Source organism: Juglans regia, chromosome 7 (assembly GCF_001411555.2).
Source record: "Juglans regia cultivar Chandler chromosome 7, Walnut 2.0, whole genome shotgun sequence".
Taxonomy (NCBI): domain Eukaryota; kingdom Viridiplantae; phylum Streptophyta; class Magnoliopsida; order Fagales; family Juglandaceae; genus Juglans; species Juglans regia.
In genome coordinates this window covers 41,623,499-41,640,584 of record NC_049907.1, presented here as the reverse complement: position 1 = coordinate 41,640,584, position 17,086 = coordinate 41,623,499, and the positions used below count along the sequence as shown (strand labels likewise).

The following is a 17,086-nucleotide window of genomic DNA, read 5'->3' as shown; positions in this document are numbered from 1 at the left end:
TCAGTTATCCTCTAAACTGGTACATTCGGTTTTATCGATTTTAGTCTGGTCCGGTCTGATTTTTCGATTTTATTTGATATCTTCTTTCCTAATCCAAGTCAAACAACATAACCTAATCAAATAACGATTATCTACTTGTTGACAACAACCCTTGATATCAATTACTAGCTTGAAAACAATAGATACTGATGGTTGATTTACTCAATGATTGTAATAATATTGTGCAATGAGAATCACATGGATGATCAAAACCATTTTCATAATCACCTGCTAATTAACCATGGTTGTTTCCAATCTAATGAAAAAGCATGGAATGACTAATGAGCCTATCTCGAGCGCTGGAGCATGTGAAGAGCAAATGACCATTAACCCAGTGAATCATTTAAAACCAAGCATAGATTCTTAGGTTTTAGCCATGGAACTTTCTGAGAAATTTAACAGATAGTGATGATTGACGAACAACAGATGCCGCATGGTATGAAGAATTTCCCACCAGAATCAGAGGTAAATAATTAGGAAAAATAGTGTCTAATGATGCTAGACGTATTGCTAAAGTTTAAAAATATATTTTCCATTCAAAAGCATCTATTGATGCTAAACATATTGAAAAAAAAAAGAGAAGAGAGAGAGAGAGAGAGAGAGTACCGTGCAGGGGGTTGAGCTGTGCGACTGTTGACGAAGGGACTGGAGGATGCGACGGATGAGCAAGGCTACTGGAGAGGGGGGATGCTAGGGTTTTCGAGGGGGGGGGGAATCTAAGTGTTTGGGGAGGGGGGGCGGGGAAAGACGAAATAACGTCATTTATAGTGATATTAATATATATAGTATATTATATATATAATATATATATAGTATATATTATAATACTAACTATATATTATACTATTATAGTGATACTATCATAATAATACCATATAATACTATATATATATATTGTTATAGTGATTTAACCTATTAAAATAAATTGTTATAGCGATTTATATCTAATTCTATAGTATAGTATTAATTATAGTGATTTAGTATAACTATATTAGTATAAGTATAACTATAGTCTATATTAGATTATTAGTATTAGTATATATATTAGTATTTGTTATAGTGATTTAGTATAACTATATTAGTATAACTATAACTATAGTTTATATTAGACTATTAAATATTAGTATATATATTAGTATTAGTTATAGCTATATAATATATTAGACTATATAATAGTATTAATATTAGGCTATTAGTATAGCTATATATTAGTATTAGTTATTAGTATACCTATATTAGACTATTGGTATAAGTATAACTATAGTTTATATTAGACTATTAGTATTAGTATATATATTAGTATTAGTTATAGTGATTAGAATAACTATATATTAGTATTTGTTATATATAGTGAGTTTAATTTATTATAACTATATTATTGATAGACTATAGTGATAGTGTTAGTATTACTATATCATTATTTCATATGTAATTATTTAGTATAGTGATTTATATACTAATTTATATATAAACTTAAAATATATTACTAATAGTAATATAGTATTAGACTATAAGTATTAGGCCATAAAATGTAAATTATAATTAATATACATTATATACTAATGTATATTAATATTACTAATTTACTAATGTATTATGTGCTTATAAAAAATAATATATTGAGAATTTATTAGGCTATAAAAATTTGGTAATAATATTTCAGTGATTTTCTTTCTTTTTTGGTAAATAATAGTATTAGGCCATTGTGATAAGTAAAGGAAAAATGCTACATGCTCTGTTGGGGGCTCTCGTTGAGCTGTAGTATTTATTTATTTATTTTTTTTAGTTTTTTTTATATAAATTTTTTTAATGATTTTAAATATTTTAAAAAATAAAATAAAAATTATAATATTATTAAAAAATATTTTTTTAATCACGAAATAGAATAAAAAATAATATTTATTTTATTTCGTAATTAAGGAAGTATTTTTTAATGATTTTTTTTTACTTTCTGATTAAGGAAGTGTTTTTTAATAATATTTTAAATTTATTTTATTTTTTAAAAATATTTCAAAGTGTAAAAAAAATCTATATAAAAAATACACATAAAAAAATACATGCTAAACCCAACGAGAGCACCCAGCGGGGGCTGTAGCATGTCTATTTTAAATATTTAAAAAAAATATAATATTATTAAAAATTACTTTCTTAATCAAGAAATAAAAAAAAATTATAAAAAAAAATTATAATTTTTTATTTTACTTCGTGATTAATAAAATATTTTTTAATATATATATTTTTTATTTTCTGATTAAGAAAATATTTTATTAATAATATTTTATATTTATTTTATATTTTTAAAATATTAAAAAATTTATATAAAAAATTATTTAAATAAAACACATATAAAATAATACTACAGCCCTTAAGTAAAGAGAGGAAAGCCCGAGTAAAGAGAGGAAAGCATGTGCACTTCACGTTCTTTCGAAATGGCATGCCTGGGGGCGACACATCTTCCTGGAACAACATGGGCCAGCAGGCAAAACCCTTAGGCAGCAAATTCAGAAACATTACTTTAATGAGAAACGAATCGACTAAAATCTTTATAAAATAGGATTTCAATGTCCCCACCTTCATTATTTTGATCATTTTTAATATTGATTATATATACGGTCAAGATTTGATTAGAATTCTTTAAATGGGGAGCCGAATCTTTGAAACAGGAACAAAGTCTGCAGGAAATAGAAAAGGAAATACAGCCGACCTGCATCACAATTGTACGCTATGCCTCTGATGGAAACCCCATTGGTGAATCTGGACACCAAACTTGAACTTGACTATACAAATTCATGGAAAATCGTTTATGTTTGAGTAATATTGGATATAATTTAAGTGTGTATAAATTTTGTACACTTTTTTTGAAAAAAAAAAGAGATTTATTGTTTAAAAAAAAGAATGTACAAGCATTTGTGATTGATTATTTATGACGAGAATGACTATTTGCGACAAAAATAAATATATTTTAACAGAAAATAATCATTTTTATAAAAAATAATTGATCATAAATAATCAATTTTTTATAGTGACATATATATATATGTCTAAAATTAGAAATATCATTTCTATGTTCTTTTTGAAGAGTAGTCTCTCTTGATTTTTCTTTTTTCAAACTTGTACTACAAGTCCTCAAACTCTGCTATGGCTGGAATCTTTTTTATGAACATGTTGGAGAAGTCAGTGGGAGAATGAATGAATCCAATAAAGGTCTCTACACATCCTGATTCACGCACCTGTGCATTCATTTGCTGAACTTTATTTCTGGAGCTGGTATTATTCATGAACTTCCATTGCATTGCTAGGGGGAGGTGAAGAGCAGGCATGCTGTGGATGCAGCGTGGAAAGTGGCGTGCCCACCATGCCTTGAATCCCAAATATAATAACACCATTACTGGGTAGTGTGGATGTGCGAGGAAGAGACTGACAAGCAGCACACATGAAGATGCAATGAATTGAAGGACGAGGTAGCTCTTATAAAAACTACAAATAAACAAGTGAGAGGAAATCCACTTGGCACATGCCCATATTATGGATATGTCCATGCCATTCAGGCTACACTGTGGAACCATTTTTTTTTTTTTTAATGTCCATTTGGTATTTATCTCTGTGCATGTACACTGAATGTAGAATGAGAGAGAGAAATTTATAAAACTAATCTCAAAATATTTATGAATATTTATTATAAATATAATGTGATTCATGCAATGGCCGAAATATTATTTATTATTTTTGTGTAATCTTTTTGTGATTAGAGTATTTTCCGGATCGCTTCTTTATTGTAGCCATCTTCAGTGTAGACATTATGAGAATGAAATTGTTATGAACCCATTAGGTAGAACTCACTCTTAAAATTAGCTTACAATAGAAGGGTGTCTAGAAGCTTATAAACCATCAATAAATCTCATACTTAATCTATGTGGGATCGTAACAACCACCACGCTATGCAACCGACGTCCACGACGGTCTTGACGCTCACACGGGTTGGCTGTGCGCTAGGTCTTTTCCTAGTTCCGGGCTAACACTGTCATATCGACATCACCTCCCGCGCCGCACGATTGCAACCGTCGCACCATGACCTTAGATGTAGGGTGACTCTGATACTATTTGTTATGAATCTACTAGGTAAAACTCACCATTAAAAACTAGCTTACAAGGAAAGGATGTATAGAGACTTATAAACTATTAATCAATTCCATACTTAATCGACGTGGGATCGTAACAGAAATTGGTTAGCAATAGACAGTTAACACATTTCATCTGTTTAATGGTTTGATGAAAGTAATATTTGCGTAATGCGTTCAAAGTCAATCTCAAACAGAGCAACACCGACACGAGATTGGATTAACAAAAAAAAAAAAACATTTATCAATAGAAGCTAATTGGGGAAGGTTTGAAAAGTCTAATGTTTCAAATTAATCGAATAATTCCAAAGATATATATACTTTTGTCAATTTATAAAATTATCGTCAATTAATATCCTCTGGATGGACGAAATTGTCCTCGATCCCAAATATCCTGGTTGCTCACACCACAAGTCGTGAAAGTTTGGAAGTGTTGATCATCTTGTCATCCCCGAATAAACCTGGTCTGTTGTGTACAGCTAGCACGCTGAGCTGCGAGCGATGAACCAGAGGTCCTGATTCCTGAAGCACGCTCAAAATTCGTTGACACTGATCAATGAAACTTTAATCCAGTTTCTGAAACTGTTGGTCACTCCCACCACCAGCCTCATATAAATAAATCTATAATAGACAATCATCGTTACGCAAATAATCAATCATTCAATCCGCACTAGGATAACCTTTTTCGTATCAGTAGCCATGGCAGCGCAACCAAAGAAGATCATAATTGACACCGACCCTGGCATTGGTAAGTCGCCTTTTCTTTTCCTAACGAATTCTGTTTTCTACGAACAGTTTCTGGACAGTTGAAAGATCATCTGGGTGTCCAAGATTTCTACGCTTCATGACCGTAGGTCACCAATCATCCCATGTAACTCGACGAGTTAATATCGAAGACGCCGTGCATGCCCTGTTTGGTTGCTGATAAAACCCGGCAACTGGAAAATGAATTAGAATTCTTATTAAATATCGGACTTCTCATCGAATCGGACCCCGGGGAATCGAATAGCTTCAGTCATTTCTGCAATTGGCTTAGTGGGTTCCATTTAAATTTATTATTATTATTTTCGCACCAGCTCTGTCTTTTTGGTTATCCACTAGAGGGTTCTGATTTATTGTAATCGTAACAGGGCAAAAGTATCTAGTATTCCAATAAAGATTGGAGTTCATAGGATATGGCGCCTTAGGAAACAAATAACTAAACCCATATTTGCAATTGGTTCTATGGGTTTGTTTCAAAATCTATGTTTATGTTCCTTTTTTTTTTTCTCTCTTCTTATTTCTGTCATCATTTGAGTTGGTGATGCGTGCAGATGATGCCATGGCGATTTTTCTGGCATTACAGTCACCCGAGGTGGAGGTGATTGGACTTACAACTATATATGGGAATGTTTATACAACCCTAGCCACGAGAAATGCCTTGCATTTGGTATAGTTGATGATGTTCATTTCATTTATGGCATTTTGAATTATATCTGTTATTCTCGGTACCATTTCATCTGCTGAATTGAATTTATTTTAAAATACTATTAGAATTAGCCTTTTTTCCCTTAGCTTGAGGTTAACTGTGTTAGCTCTTCCCTTATGTTTATGATGCAGCTTGAAGTTGCTGGAAGAACTGATATCCCTGTTGCTGAGGGATCTCACGTCACAATTACTGTAAGTACAGACAGAGAAACGATCCTATGGAAGACCTGTAATTTTATTCTTGCGTGAGAAAAATAAACAGGGTATTCTGTTGGGATTGTATATTCAATAAAAAATATCACTTATTGGCCTCATAATGAATGAAAGCATCTATTCGTCTTGCTCATAATGCTTTCTGACGTATAGTTAGTGTTGAGATAGCGTTCTAGACGACTAAACTGAGATTCCCCTTTGTCAACTTAACAGAGGAAAAAATAAAAGAAAACTAAAAGGAAGCTTCTGTTCTTTTTGTCTTTTTTGGAAGGATTTGTTTCAGTTTCACTTGTTGCAATAACGATCAGCTTCCATTGGAAACCTCACTTTGAGCTACTTAACTCACTGAAGAAACGAACTTAAGTTTACATGATAGCATCTAAACTTGTTCCAGCAGAACTTCTATTGTAGATTATGTATCTTCTCTCACATAATCTCATCTTAATCTCATGCACGCTGCCACAATTTTTATTCACAAACCACTCATTCAAGTAGGCAGTGCTGTATGATTGGAAGCTTGTGGTTCACCAATTCATGGCATCTTCGTTCATTTTATTACAGAAAGGAACGAAACTTCGTATTGCTGATTTTGTTCATGGTGCCGATGGACTTGGGAACCAAAATTTCCCTCCACCAAAAGGAAAGCCAACTGAACAGTCGGCAGCTTCTTTTCTCGTTGATCAAGCAAACCTTTATCCTGGAAAAGTCACAGTGGTGGCACTGGGCCCTCTTACAAATGTTGCACTGGTGAAGTATCCTGATCAGCAGTGTGGTATTTAATGTTGAATATCATCCATTACATTTTAAATTATGTTATGCATTGGTATAGGCTATCCAACAGGATCCTGCATTTTCTAAGAACATTGGGCAGATTGTTATTCTTGGCGGTGCTTTTGCAGTCAATGGGAATGTGAATCCAGCAGCAGAGGCCAATGTAAGTTACATGTTTTCCAACTCCATTTCCAATATAAACTTTTAATAGACATAGATCAATGATTTATCCAACTTGCATGCATGTCGAAATGGAGGGATGGGAGGAGAGTGAAAATCCTTGTCAAAAGCTTAGAAATATTGTTCTGCGAAGTACTCTCTTCTTGAACTTTTTATCTCAGAAGAAGCTTTGGTAGTAAAGTTTATGGAGCAATCTGTATACTTTTTTCTAGAACAGATCTTTTACTGATCTCCTTGACTGGTCATTTCCTTCCTACACCCTCCTGCCAACTTGGATTGGGTGAACAGATTTTTGGTGATCCCGATGCTGCAGATATTGTATTCACAAGTGGAGCAGATGTTTTGGCCGTGGGTATAAATGTTACTCATCAAGTTGTACTGACAGGTAATCCTAGGCAAATTTGTGGTACTCATTCTTAATTTTTTTTATAAATTAAAATTTATTAACCATTTTGTTTAATAGCATCATGTCATTACCTTCTAAGACATGTCCCAATAGTTCTGGCCAATGATATGGATTCTGTTGAGCTATTAGTAAATTTAGATTCGTGTCTTCAATGAGACTGGATCCACCAATCGCGACAGTATTACTCCTTAGAAAAAAATGGTTAAGATAAATTTTATTCCATCAAGTCAGGTTCCATTATATTTTTGAAACCTACATCTGTGGTTTTCAAAATTATCGTTCAGGATTTCTTTTGTCAAAACACCACAATTTCTTGTTTATTGTAAGATGGTTAATATTCTTGAAGGTAGAGAATTTTTCAATACCCCTATCAAGTAAATTATCTAAATCATTGAACTTTAAGAAACTTAATTCCCACAACATGGTGCTGCTTTAGATTGGAATAAAGATTAAGAAATATGAAAAAATACTAATCAAAGATTTTATTTATTAAAAAAAAGGCAGAGGGCGTAGTCCAACTACACAAGACGTTTACAAGAGATGCACCCATTTAGAAATAGAAAAGCCAATCAAAGTTATGAAATTAACACTTAAAATTGTAACTCTTGCATGATTCTATTCAGTTTCTTCTTTCACTGTGATCTTACTTTCATCAATTTTGACACATTATAGATGCTGATAGAGAGAACTTGGCAAGGTCAGACGGGAAATTTGCTCAGTACTTGTGCAAAATCTTAGACGTGTACTTCTCTTATCATTACGATGCATACAGCACGAATGGTTTGTTTTTTTTATTTTTTCTTTTTTTATGAGCCAGATGAAGCTTGAAGAGTTGGTAGGTAACCATTCGATTTCCTGAAGCTGGTTTTCATCTTTATGCAGGAGTTTACCTTCATGATCCAACTGCCCTTATTGCAGCTGTTGACCCTTCACTTATCACATACACAGAAGGTGTTGTTAGAGTCCAGACCTGTGGCATCACAAGGGGACTAACAATATTATACAACAAACAGAAAAGGTACGACTCTGTCCGGTTAAAATCATCAGCTTGATGGTTGGTGCCTTTTCCATTTAAATGTCATATTCTTGTATCAGAGGATGAGGTTCTAATCATAATCATGACATGGATGGTTAAAGGCGCCCAAGTAATAGCTTGGTTAAGTTGTTTCGTCCAGCATAGAGTTAAGATTGTAATTGAAATCCTAATTTACAAATTTTAAGAAAAAAAGCCAAGAGCCATTGTAATCAAACTAATTACCCTACATGCTAATTCGTTTCTACTTTCATTGCAATGAACCAGGTTTGGTGAAGTCACCGAATGGACCGATAAACCCACAGTGAAGGTTGCGGTCACAGTTGATGCTCCTGCTGTTGTCAAATTGTTAATGGAGCGGCTCATGGACTCTTGAAGCATTCAAACAACTGATTGATATATAATTCAGAGGACATAGGTCGTAGTTAACCGTCCTCGTGATGTTCATCGTTTGTAACAACACGATCCTAAAAATTAGGCCATAAAATAAGTTGAGAAATGATAGTTGCAGTCGTGAGTGTGCAAGTGTCATGCAATCATTTTGAAAAAAATGAATAAATATGAGACCCACATGAAAAAAAAAATTATTTTTTTAATAATAGACTTCATTCTTTTTCAAAATTACTACACAATATTTGTGCACTCTACGACTGTATGTAATATTACTCAAATAAGTTTTAAGTATTTTCATATTGTTAGAACATTCTATTATAGTTATTCTTATACTATTATTATTTTTATCAAAATTTTGTTATTATCCGCTATTAATTTTAATTCAGATTATTATTATTATTATTATTATTTGTATCTTTATTATAATAGGATGAGTATAGTGAAAATACTTTTAACTTTCACGTTCTTCATCATCTCTCAAATGTTACTCATTCTATAACTGACAGAATCAGAAAGAGCGCTTTCTTTTAAAACTCTCATTCTTCCCTATAAATTCTCCCAAAATCAGAGCAATTATCCTCATGGCAACACTCTCTCCATCGTCATGCAACAACATCCTCACACGGCAACTTAACAAACTTGCAACTTCAACCCAACCGAGCTCCTCCACAACATTGTGAGAAAAAAAAAAATCATGGAGTAACTCGGAGTAGTCACCTAGCTACCTAACGACAACCAACCATCATAGCTTCATCCTTCTCACGGGTATGTTCAATGGCTCTTCACAATAGTCACGGTAGCAACCACCATACACGTCGGATCCACCACCAAGCCATAGCCTCTCTTCACCTCGCCTCAGTCCATGTCCCACCCAACTCTCAGAAACAAGGAGAGGGAAAAAATTACGTTTTCGAGAAAGAGGGAGGCTTGTACAAAAACAAGGGAGATCATATTTTCATTGTGAAGAAGATGAAATTCGATGGAAACAAGGAAGAGGGAAAAACTACATTTTCGAGATAGAGGGAGGCTTGGATGGAAACAAGGGAGAGCAAATCTTCATCATGAAGGAGATGAAATTCGACGGAAGAGAGGGAAAATCTATGTTTTCAGCTTCTTCAGACTTCAGAGAGGCTTCCTCACTTTTTCATAAGGGAGGTTGAAGAAAGGAGAAATTTTTTAATCTATTAAATCATGGAAAATGCTAGATCTCTAGCTGGGGGACTCTTGCTGGGGTCTAGCAAGTATATTTTTATGTGTTTTTTAAAGTTTTTTTTTTATATAAATTTTTTTAATAATTTTAAATATTTAAAAAAATAAAAAGAAATTATAATATCATTAAAAAATACTTCCTTAATCACGAAGTAAAATAAAAAATCATAAAAAAAATATTTTTTATTATTTTTTATTTTACTCCGTGATTAAGGAAGTATTTTTTAATGATTTTTTTTTTTACTTTCTGATTAAGAAACTATTTTCTTAATGATGTTCTAAATTTATTATTTGTTTAAAAAATATTAAAAAATTTATATAAAAAATAACGTAAAAAAATACATGTAAAACAATACTACACCCCAGCGGGAGCCTCTAGTGGGGACTGTAGCATGACTCTTAAATCATACTCCATGGGTTGCCACGTCAAGCGGGATGTTGAAACGGTTGGTGTAACTTTGAGGCTACACAATCCTTCAACCTCCACATATTATATTTTTTGTAAATTTTTAAATTTTTTAATATTTTATTTTATTTTTTTAATATTTTTTAAACTAATTCAATTCTTCTATTCATTATTCATATATTAAATATTTGATAAAATAAAAAAAATAATAAAAATTAAAAAATATATAGTGTGTGAAAATTATGTGAATAATAGGAAGTTGTGTAGATATTTTCTATAACTTTTTCCTAATAATTAATAACAGAGTAAATTGAAAAATGCTAGTGAGCCTGATTGCGGCTCCCTTTTTTTTTTGCCCAATTGGGCATTTTAATTTTTTTTAGTGTTTTTTTATTCTTAGTGATTAAGAAAATTTTTGATTTTTTTTACATCAATTTTTTAATATTTTTTAAAAAATAAAAAAATTCACAATAATATTAACCAATATTTTTTAATTATTAAATAAAAAAAATTAAAATGCTTAATCGGGCAAAAAAAAACAGTTGCCCAAATCGGATTCCTAGTATTGGCCAAGTAAATTATACAATTAAAAAAAAAAAAAAAGTAAATTTTCATATGTTACTTTGTTTTTGACAATTATATTTTTAAGAATATGTTATTAGGAATATCAGATATTTATCGCATGAAAAAAAATATATATATATATAGATACAATTATAATATAAGATCCATTAACAAGTCCAGCAGACATAGTCATAGGATTATTCAGTAACCGCACTCTCCTTATCCCTCTCTCCCACCCTCCCAGGCCTCGGGCCTCGACTGTCCGCTGTCCAGTCGGACTAGGTAGGCCCCGCCTCAGCTTTCCGTCGAATCAATGGAGCTCAACTCTACCTGTCTATATATAGTCCACCACCCCCATCTCCCCACACATTTGATTTCCGCTAGAGAGAGAAGAAACCCAGGCTCTACTATATACATTCATGCTCGGGTTCTCTCCACGGTCAAGACTTCTTTTTCCCCGCAGCACAAACCCTAGCGAGCAGTAAAAGAATGAAAAATTGATTAGATGGCTCAACTACTTCTGAACCCGGATTCTAACAACATGGAACCTGCAGTCCCTGATTCTTCCCTATCCTCTCCGTCTCACTCCGATCCATCTCTGACCCGTAACGTTTCCTTCAGCCGACTCAACGCCCAGGCCCCCGAGTTCGTCCCCATCACTCTGCCTTCCACTCAACCCCCCCGTATCCTTGTCCCTCCTCCTCCCCCTCCTCCTCCTCCTCCTACCCCGCCGCCGTTTCATGTACCGATTCACGGCCACGTGATCCCCGTTCATCACCACCATTCTCCTCACCACGTTCCGGTTCATTACCATCCGCATCCTCATCATCAGTACTATGCCGGCGGCTGTATCTTTGGCGGAGAGCAAGATGTGGCAGTCCAACACCACCAAGCTCAGATCGTGTCGGATCACGGTCCCACTTCGTCCTCGAAAAGTAAGCTCTCTGAGGACTCTACTCAGAAGATCTTGAATCAGGTGACGTGAAGCTTCACTGCTCAGAGGATTCAGAACCAACTTCGAAATGCTTTTTAATTCTATTTTTAGTTCTTTTGCTGTTTGTCATTTTCGATTGTTTTTCGGTACATTATCTTGTTTTAATTCTGTTCGTTTTTTGATGGATAAAAAGTAATACTGCATGGTTGGTATATTTGAATGGAATTGCTTAAAACTTCCTTGAAAGTGCAATTTCTATCTCAGTTTTTGGTGACACTCTGGTATATAATTTAAATAGTTGAAATGCTACATATATTTTCTATCACCTTGGTTCGAGTCTTGCCTTTTGATCTTTCTGTATGACATCAATCTGTAGGTGGAGTATTATTTCAGTGATCTAAACTTGGCTACAACTGACCATTTGATGAGGTTCATTAACAAAGATCCTGAAGGATTTGGTAATGTCCTTGTTACTTTATTTTAGTTTTAGTTGTCTATCATAGAGTTGGAATCGTTTGTTTCAAACCCCGTTGTACACTTGCTCTGCTTTCTACGGCACAAATGATTTCTTCCATAATACCTGCTCAATAGCAAGTGCTGCGTCTTAATAGTCTTGCAAGTTGCAAACGCCAATACCCTCAAAATCATGTTCACATTTTTAATTCTCCTGTTTCTGGTGAAGTTACTGTTACGGGGTATTAATCTATATGAAGTTTGCTTAACTTTTGTTGTTTTGGAAGTCGACCAACCATTTTAAATTCCTTCTAGTAATCTCTCTCTATATATAGTGCCTATATCTGTTGTTGCATCTTTCAAGAAGATCAAGGCTCTCATAAGTAGTCATTCCCAGCTGGCGACTGTTTTGCGGAACTCATCGAAGCTTGTGAGTTTCTCCGTACACTCTTGCTTCATATATTTCACTTTTATCTGTACACTCTTGCTTCACATACTTCACTTTTATTTATGCTGCATATCACTCTCTTTTCTAATATTTTCCTCATGCTCTGCAGGTAGTTAGTGATGATGGAAAGAAAGTTAAACGCCAGCATTCCTTGACTGAGTTGGATATGGAGGAGTTGCAAGTTGGTTATATTCTCTATGTTGTTTCATATGATTTTACTTTTTGTTGGGGTTTAACCGGGCAAAGATATGTTGCATTTGCACGGTCTCCGGAGTTCCCCGTCATCAAAAAATGAACTTACTTTTTGTCATTAAAGATGGCTGGCTTCTTTGTCATGATATTCTTCTATTCCCTTTAAGGCAAGCATTTTCTGAATGATTGTTTTCTAAAACTTGCATGAAATGCATTACGTGTCTATTTGCTGCAAAGTTACATGTTTTCTAAAACTTGCATGTAATGCATTACATGTATATTTTGATGCTAGATCTTAAAGTTCCCAAGAACTGAGCTTTGTTGTCACTTATTATTATTATTATTATTATTATCTAATACTCATTTTCATTGTCAGTCTCGCATAGTTGTTGCTGAAAACTTGCCTGAAGATCATTGCCACCAAAACCTAATGAAGGTTTTCTCAGCTGTGGGAAGGTACCAATAACACTTCTACTAGAAAAATGTTAAATCCAATCCCTTGCTTGTGGAAAATCTTCATCAGTAGTAAAATTAGAATGTGTTGACTTTTCCTTTGGTAGTGTGAAGACAATTCGCACCTGTCAGCCTCAAACCTCCAATGGCGGAGCTTCTTCTGCACCCAGATCAGGAAAATCTGATAGTATGCATTTCACTAACAAGGTAAGCATGCAAGCGGACACACTTTTGAGAAAGTTATTTTTGGTGGTTCTTTTGTTAAGTTTGTAATATTTCCTACTCCTTAGGGGTTGACTCAAGTGGTAAAGGCCTTGGGCTTGGGGGTATGCTCCCTCCAGGTCTAAGGTTCGAATCCCCTTGGGTGCAAACAATCTCTAGGGGTGCAACACCCCAACAGAAGGTCCTAACCACATGGCCTACTTCAAAAATATTAGTTAATGATACAATTGGAGCCCCATTGGAACCTTATAAAAAGCAAGAACTTTTCATTCTCAAACAATGTGAGATCTCATTCACCACCTACGATTATCCTTATCATATGGGATATCACAATCTCCCCCCCTTAAATTCTCGACGTCCTCGTCGGGCCTATTTGTTATAGGTGTCACGGTTTAAGTCTCACATTTTTTGTTGGGATAGACTTTGATACCATTTGTAACGTCCCAATGGAAGGCCCTAACCACATGACCTATACTCCAAAAGGACTAGTCAATAATACAATTGGAGTCTCATTGGAACCTTATAAAGAGCAATAATTTTTTATTCCCAAACAATGTGGGATCCTATTCACCACCTACACTTATCCTTATCATATGAGTATCACAATAACCTGGCTCTGATACTATTTGTAACACTCTAATAGAAGGCCCAAATCACATGGCTAATACTCCAAAAGGACTAGTCAATGATACAATTAGAACTCTATTGGAACCTTATAAACAGTAATAACTTTTTATTCCCAAACAATTTCACCACCTACCATTATCCCTATCATATGGGGTATCACAATGGGTCATCGGACTGAGGGACTTTTTCCTTAAATTACCCGATGTGCACTTGCAGAAAACTTCTTGCCGAGGGCCTTTGCACCCCCGAGATTAGTTGGGATGCTATTTCTGGATGCCCAGTGCCAATAAAAAAAAGTTTGTAATATTTCCTTCATTAACTTATAGTGGGGTCAGTTTTTCTGTCAGAAATTGTATTTGTTTTTGGCTTTGACCACATTGATACCATTTCCTACCAAATATAAATATCATGGAGTCACTATATAGCCTAGTAATTGCTGCTAACACGCCACATGGTGGACTTTGAAAGTAGATGGAGCTACGATTATGTGTGTCTCTATAAGTTCCTTAAAAAGAAAGGTAAGAAAAATAGAAAAACCCAACGTTATTGTACATTGGTTATGCTAATGTAACTAGGGTCCGTTTGGCAACACAACTGCTTTCAAGTATTCTTAGACATTTCCTTCCCAAAAATCACTCAAACACAAAACATTTTTCAATTCCAAATCTTCAATTTTTTTTATCTAATTACTACCTAATCATTACAACTTTTTCCAACTTCCAAACGAAATATTAAAAAAAAAAAAACTACTTTTTCAATTTTCAAAACAAAAATTATATTAAAAAATTATATTCAAACAATTTCTTAACTTTATAATATTTTTATTCAATTTTTTTTTTTTTCATTTTCCAAAATCTAATAAAACATCTTAACTCAAAACACTTCTATTCATAGCCATACAGAGATATTCTGAGTATCCAAGCGGGCCCTTTTAGAAATGTCTTCTCTTGCCAATTGCCATACACAATCACTAGTGTTGAATGAATGGAAGTCATTGGAGGAACCTATGATAATTTACGATAGACTATCATTGTTTTTTATAATTAATTTACAATAGACTATCATCTAAAGTTAAGATTTTGAGATAGCACACTGGATGAAGTAATTTAGCATTACTGCAGTTCCAATTTTAATTTTATTAAATCAATAATCAATTGAATGTGAAAGTCTAATAAGTAATACCTGACCCTTTTGTTTCATATGTAGTGGCATGCTTTTGTGGAATATGAATCAGTTGAGCTGGCTGAGAAAGCAGTGAGTATTCTTGTTTTCTGATATGTTAAATTAATATCTCCTCTTTGCTTGTTATACACGTGTCTAAATCCTATTTTTGCAGGTTGCAGAGCTAAATGATGAGGGGAACTGGAGGAGTGGCCTGAGGGTCCGCTTAATGCATAGACGCACAGTATGTGTCAATATTGAATTATATTTCTTCTTTATTCTTTGTTTGAGTCAGTGATGGTGTATTCACTAATACACTCCAAAAGGTAGAAAATAAGTAAATAAATATTATAATGAAACACTAAAACAAAAGTAATTGTTAACAAATAAAAAATAGCCAGCCAGTTTATTGGCAAAAAGAATTTCCTTCTCAACCTGAATACCTTCTGGAATAAATGTATGATTTAATTCAAACAATAAGATCCAGGAATTGAACAAGAGGAGTGACCGAGTGTGGGCATGTGTATGAATGAAAACATGAAAATCCGACACTGTATATGCAATCTTGGTTGGTCCCAAAATCTAGAGTATGTTCCTGTAGTTTCTGATGCAGTTGTTTTAGTTGGAAGCAATTCTAGGTTAAGTTTGATAGAGCCTGTTTGATGTCTATGCTAATTTTAATTTATCCAATTCCCGAAATAGTCCATTGATGCTTCTTTTAAAAAATTTTCCATTCCCAGTCAAAACCTTCTTCGGTGCGAGGAAAAAAGGGGCATGATGGGGAAGTGAACTTTGAGGGAGATGATACTTCTACAGATGATCAGCAGCAAAACCAGATAAAATTGGAGTTCAATGACCAACAGTCTGATGTCCATTTGCATGAACATACAGTAAGTGCCAATGAATTAGCTGAAAACAGTTTTAGTTATTACAGTATTTTTTTATTCTTCTCAATTATTTGGTTTAGGGAGAGGAGCACGTCAATGAGAAGGACGGTGGGCAGAAGAGAGGTCGTAGCCGTGGTCGAGGCAAGGGACGCGGGCGGGGTCAATACCACCACCATACTGTCAACAATCGTGTAAATCATGTGGGAACTCCACCTTCAAATAGTACAATCAATATTGAGACACCAACTGTAGCCAAGCAACCTCCTGGGCCTCGAATGCCAGATGGCACAAAAGGATTTGCAATGGGACGTGGAAAGCCAGTTGCTGTGAATAATGCTTGATTACTTGGCATTCTACATAGTTTTTCAACAGGATTTGCTAGTATCTGTGCCTGCAAGTGTATGCTTGGGAGGAGAACTGTCTGTCTTCTCCCGTGGCGTTGGTGCATTGATGGTTGGGTTTTACAAGGGCTTTCTATAGATTGTACTCTGAAAGTGGGTGGTCGAGTGAGCAGTATAAGTTGAATGCTTCCGTCTGTTTATCTAATCCAGCACAGACGACGACGACGACGACGACGACGACGACACGAAATAGTCTTCGTTTTTCCTTTCCTTTTGTTTTCTTTTAAAATGTATAGAGGGGTTGAAAATAGCGGGGGAGTCACCAATACCGTATAGGTAGTAACTAGTAAGTGTGAGTGAAGAAATGACATTACAATATAGAACTGACTGTTCATTATATACCTCTCTTTGCCCGTCTCTCTGTAGCCTCACCTCATGGATTCTGATTTTCAAAAGTTAAAACCAGTTCTGAGTGTCCCTAATCGTGGAACTCAAAACAAATTCAAGTGCTCCACTATAATATAGGAACATATATGGTTTTGGTTGGTGTTAGGACCATATTTTGTAAA

General features: G+C 34.3%; 2 protein-coding genes across 2 annotated transcripts; both read left to right on the top strand.

Annotated features, from left to right (window-relative positions):
• Positions 1 to 4,579: 4,579 nt before the first annotated feature.
• Positions 4,580 to 8,789, top strand: LOC109009305 (probable uridine nucleosidase 2). Its single transcript, XM_018989745.2, has 9 exons — positions 4,580 to 4,905; positions 5,471 to 5,586; positions 5,757 to 5,816; positions 6,399 to 6,584; positions 6,667 to 6,771; positions 7,077 to 7,173; positions 7,867 to 7,974; positions 8,077 to 8,212; positions 8,495 to 8,789. Exons 1-9 carry the CDS (start codon positions 4,857 to 4,859, stop codon positions 8,601 to 8,603), a joined length of 966 nt encoding a protein of 321 aa, XP_018845290.2. The 5' UTR covers positions 4,580 to 4,856; the 3' UTR covers positions 8,604 to 8,789.
• A 2,189-nt stretch (positions 8,790 to 10,978) lies between these two features.
• On the top strand, positions 10,979 to 17,023 carry LOC109009306 (la-related protein 6B-like). The gene is made up of 10 exons (XM_018989746.2): positions 10,979 to 11,775; positions 12,110 to 12,191; positions 12,522 to 12,616; positions 12,744 to 12,815; positions 13,203 to 13,282; positions 13,387 to 13,486; positions 15,335 to 15,382; positions 15,465 to 15,533; positions 16,030 to 16,179; positions 16,257 to 17,023. Exons 1-10 carry the CDS (start codon positions 11,305 to 11,307, stop codon positions 16,515 to 16,517), a joined length of 1,428 nt encoding a protein of 475 aa, XP_018845291.1. The 5' UTR covers positions 10,979 to 11,304; the 3' UTR covers positions 16,518 to 17,023.
• Positions 17,024 to 17,086: the final 63 nt, after the last annotated feature.